Source organism: Hyposmocoma kahamanoa, unplaced genomic scaffold, assembly GCF_003589595.1.
Source record: "Hyposmocoma kahamanoa isolate Upper Pololo Valley unplaced genomic scaffold, ASM358959v1 100021, whole genome shotgun sequence".
Taxonomy (NCBI): Eukaryota; Metazoa; Arthropoda; class Insecta; order Lepidoptera; family Cosmopterigidae; genus Hyposmocoma; species Hyposmocoma kahamanoa.
The window spans coordinates 11,024,188-11,029,511 of record NW_020653200.1 but is presented as its reverse complement, the minus strand read 5'-3'; the positions used below and the strand labels follow the sequence as shown (position 1 = coordinate 11,029,511).

Sequence of the window (5,324 nt, the reverse complement as noted above, 5' to 3'; positions counted from 1 at the left end):
GTCGCTAGGGTGTGCGGCATGCTGTATTGTTATGCACCCATTATGCACCCTACAAAGGAAATTGCACCCTGTGCAATATTATACCGTCCCGTCATTGCATTCCAAGGCACACGTGTTTTTAATATGACATTCTGCCATAAGTCGAACTACTTTTAAGTTCAACTAGATTTACTGGATACAATAATATTTATGATACTAAGAAGAAAAAAAATATTCTGTATGAACTATACATGTGGTATGAGTCTATATACTACTTCAAGGCATTCTACAAATAGAAAACATTAAAAATTCACCGAAATTAAAACTGATCATAAAATCCTCAGATTATATAAACCAACTGTTTTGTAATCTGAGATAAAAACCGGTCACATAAACAGCTTCCACGCGCTTGGCACACGTAAAATTGTATATTTAAATGACATACTTTGTTTGCTCATAGGTATATAAAATAATAAAAAACCAAATGAAAGAGATAGAGACGACAATGCCCGCCGGGAGCAAATTCAATATTGCCGGTTGCGAAATTAATCCTTCCTCTGTAATCAGATCCCCGGCACGTCTACCTCAATAAACGAAAAGTCTCTCTCGAATTTGACGATAGATGACAAAATCTTAAGAACAATCTGACGATTAAAAACTAGTACACGCCCACCTGACGCTCGGGTGAGTTATGGGTCTAGAGTTGGGGTGGATGGAGAGAGGGGAGGGTGGTCGTATTTCACAATTAAATTTTTCTGGCGCGATCTCGCTGAGTGTGTACGCCGAGCTACGCCGCACGCCCTGTGGGGTGATGGGAACAGGTTTGCAAACTTTTTTGCTAGGCAATAAATTCACAAAAATAAATATATCAGAATTGTATGTGAGGGCCCATAACACTTGCCTAACCCTCGAGGAAAGTAAGCTGCCAATTCAGTGATAGATTTAATGAAAAATACGATTCAAGGTCGAAGGATATTCCTATAAGTGTTTTAAAGGAATTAGCCACCAGCCATTATTCACCAGCTCGTTTTAAGAGCGTTCGCGATCCTATCTATCGTTTCTCGTTCCTCTCTAATAATAACGGCCGTTCCCAATATTCTATCTATCGCCCATTTAAGCATACTAAAGATAGAAAAATCTATCTATCTCTGGTTTTAATGTCTCAATAACCTATCGGGGAATAAGGAGTCTTACCCACCCACGCTATTTATATCCACACACTTTCATAGATGACTAAGATTCAGTGTATGTTATAGGAGCTGTATCGGGCCTCAATGGTATTCTAGTCAATTATATGGAATATGGAGCCAATGTGAGCTTCATTATTATAAATTTCGTTCTCTGAGTTACTTACTTTTATTTTAGATTTGCCAATATTTATTTATAAATGCCTACAAAGTTTGAGAACCTTAAGCTTCTAGTTTAATATCGGAGCGGCGGCGACACGGCGGCGTCACGTGCGCTGCAAAGATACACGAACACAGGCGCGAACCTCACACAAAGACAAACGCCAAAGCGTCGTCGTTGGTGTGACCCACCCGGATTGTGCGAGATATCCTCGACCTGTCATAATACGCCAGATACTTTGATTTCAGACGCGCTGTTGGGACAGTATTCTCTTCAATTGATAGACTAAAAACGAACTGTAAAGCTACTTTTGGACCTTAAAAGAGTCACGTGAGCTTTTTTAATGTTCTCCTTTGTTAATTTTTTAAATTAAATATACGTAATAAATATTAACATAATCATTACGTAACTAGAATAATCTAGAAATCTAAAATTTTCATCACGTAAAGCCTTTCCCAAACCTAATTTATTATGGTGTCGACCGCGTCTTCGCCTATGCGTACGGGTAGGGGATCTGTAGCGTTGCAGACCATGTACTCAGTCTTCGCCACATTTAGTCTCAGACTGCCGTTCACAAGCGACTCCTTCCACACATTCACTCGTCGTACCAGTCTCCCTCTATCCGCATCCGCCAGCGCGATATCGTCAGCGTACATAAGCATCCACGGGGGTTGCTCATGCGTGTCTCGAATGGAGCTTGAGACCTCGTCTAATATCACGCTGAACAGATAGGGACTGAGAACTGAGCCCTGGTGAACTCCGACTGTGACAGGGAAGGGTTTAGTGTCACCAACAGCAGTCCCAACCATGGAATCGGAATCGCGGTACATGTCTCGGATGATGTCAATATAAGTTTCTGGTACCCCTTTAGATCTCAGTGCCCACCAGATCATTACACGGGGGATACAGTCGAAGGCCTTCTGCATGTCAAGAAACATGAAATGCAGAAGCGTATTCTTCAATCTGTATTTCTCCATGATGACCCTTAGGGCAAAAACAGGATCCATGGTCCCAAGACCAGGCCGAGACCCATATTGACCCTCCGAGACAGCACTCTCCTGTCGGATCCGAGAGTCTATTATACGCTCGAAGAGCTTCATGGTGTGGGACATGACCTTTATGCCCCGATAAACGCCACACTCCTGCACCGATCCCTTCCCTTTGAAGACTGGAGTGATAATACTCAGTCTCCATTGGTTAGGGATTTTACCGGTGAGGAGCACGCGATTAAAGAGGCCGGTAAGGATGCCCACACCACGGGGACCTATTGCCTTCCAGGCCTCGATGGGAACCCCATCGGCTCTGACAGCTTTCCTATTCTTCATGCGACGAAGAGCTAGTGGACTTCCTCAGGCGTTACCGGTCGCACTAGTCCCTGATTCGGAGGGAGGACCGGTGGCTGCACCTCTCTGTGCTGCTGATTCAGCAGCTCGTGAAAATATGAGCGCCATCTCTCATTCACCGCGTCGACCTCGTATATAAGGTTGCCATGAGGGTCTTAATGCAGCGACACTTGTACATGATGACACGGCACGTTTGGCATCCCTATATGCGTCGCGGTCTTCAGAAGATCCGGACGGTTGTCACGTTTTGAAGAGGGCTTTCTTCACCCTCACCTCCCTCTGGACTGTGTCGTTCCACCACCAAGTTTCTTTGTCACATTTGAGACCACACTCGGACAAGCCCAGCACCGCTTTCGCCGCCTCAGATATGGCAGCCTGAATGTTGTCCCAGTGGTTCTGGACTAGATCACCTTCAGTGTCGGCGCATTTATCGCCGATCGCTGAGATGCACTCCTGAGACGTGGTACTATCAAGCCGCCACCATCTGATTTGGCGTCGGCAGCGCTCAGCGGGCTTGTCGGCCAGCTTTACAACGCGTTCAATATCTCAAGACCAATTAATTTGATAAGTATCTACTTATGTAATTTAAGTATTTCCGTCTAACGAATGATTTATAAATAAAATGTTCAGTAGAGCGCGCTTCATATAAGACAGGTGCTATTTTATTTTGGATAGGAGCTAATCATTTGATTAGCTTGAGCGTTTGAGTTTTCAAAGAAAATGTTCATTCAAGTCAATTCAGTTATATTATCTAATTTTCAAATAAATAGACCCCAAACTCGTTTATGCCAAGCTTTCAAGACAAGATATCGTTTCCAATAAACTTTGAAACGTCATGATCCAGGGAAAAATAACGAACCCCTTATATTAAACATTTTACAAATTCACTGAATTATTCGAAAGAAATATTATATATTTTTATATATTATATTCTATATTTTACTACTCTGAAATATTACTCGAGGAAATGATTTCAAACGTGTGCTGTCTCACGCACATACCCGCACCCGCGTCGTTATCGACAGAGACAGCAATATTATGAAATACCATAGATATAGAATGTGAAATACCTAACCCAGCTTAGCTGGGTAAAACTTTCCTCATATGACCTAATTACATCTCCGCTGAGTATTCTCTACCTAGATATAACTAAAAATGTTTGTGCCAACACGAGGAAAACTATTCTTGACTTTATAAATACTTCGTTAATGTTTAAAATTTTTCAATTCCAACTTTATTTGAGGACGTCTTACGTTGCAAAATCCCGTGTTAACTGTAACTTACACAATCCAATAGCCCCAGAGACCTCTATAGAGAGCAGCTTCCCGCAATTTTCTGAAACATTTTCTTTGTAAGCAAGTACCGAGACTGTATTTATTATTAGAGAATAACCGGAATAAATGAAAAAAAAAATCAAGGTTATAATTTATTAAGTTTATTGATTTTTTTTATAATATTAAGTGACGGGACGAACAAGTGCGCCTGATGGTAAGCTACACGTCTTTCTATAAATTTAAATCGCAAAAATCGAAATCGAAAATCACTTAGTGCCATTGCGCCCGTTACCCTGAGATATAAGTTGACAAGTCCCATGTGCCTGTAATTTCACCTGCTCCCCTACCCTTCAAAACCGGAACACAGTAATGCTGACATTACTGCTTGGCGGCGGAGACTGCTAAGGTGGCAGTACTTCCCTGGGCGAGCTCTTTCACAAGGAGTTCTACTGCTACTAAAAATGTCACGATATTTTACTACCATGATTTTCAATTTTTTATTATGATATTACCTCACTACTTTCTTGTAATTATTAATACAAAGATTGAACACTAAGAAAAATTCCTCAGACCCGGCTGTATTCGAACCAGCGCAGCGCCATGAAGCATACCGTGCCAAACGCTCTCCCAACTGAGCTACGGAAGGAACCACGAGATCTTACGAATTTTTCTAAGTGCTTGTTGCTTGGTGCTTGTTGTTTTTTCTAAATCTTTGTTTTTGGTTTGTCGTAGCGTCATCTGTGAAAAATTTATTTCTTCACTGAGCCAGGTACCGTTGCAGCTACCAGCGGCTGACTAGAGATGCCGATTTATTTATAACTGTCAAATGATTTTCATTATCTAGTGGTACTTAATATACCTGACTGGCTGGCCTGGATTTGTATTGGATACTCAAGTATTGTTGAAAACTAACTACTTATTACTGTATTTACTTATTTAATTTAGTAAATAAGTGCAAGCTGATGCCTACCTACAAAAAATGGACCCAATACCTATATTCCGAAAGTGTTAACGCTGCTCTCACAAAAAATAAGTATTACGTACAGCTCATCCCCGAACATTAAGAGTGATCAGTCTCGGCTGGCGATAGCACCTGTTACGAGCCCCCCGAGAATAACCCCCTTATTGGATTACGACTATAAATTACCGCCTAGCGCGCACTAACAAAAATATGCCCTAGCTGATTGACTTACGATCCAAATAATGTTTTGTTGTTTGGATTTAAATTCCCGTAATAAGATTTTGAATGTGTACAAAGTTAAGCAAATTGTAAGTATGATACATGTGTAATTAATTATTTTTTAGAATCCCCTTTTTTGTTGATAAGTGGGTTCATTTATTTATTTATTTATTTATTCATTTATTGCATCACAATTGATAT

The 5,324-nt window shown here is 41.0% G+C and overlaps 1 protein-coding gene across 1 annotated transcript in view; it reads left to right on the top strand.

Moving 5' to 3' along the window:
* The first annotated feature begins 670 nt into the window (after positions 1 to 670).
* LOC113225664 (LIM homeobox transcription factor 1-beta) overlaps positions 671 to 5,324 on the top strand; it is a 40,631-nt gene continuing 35,977 nt past the window's right edge. The window contains exon 1 of the mRNA XM_026458042.1: positions 671 to 800. Coding sequence (XP_026313827.1) covers positions 671 to 800 — 130 coding nt within the window. The remainder of the gene's footprint in view (positions 801 to 5,324) is intronic.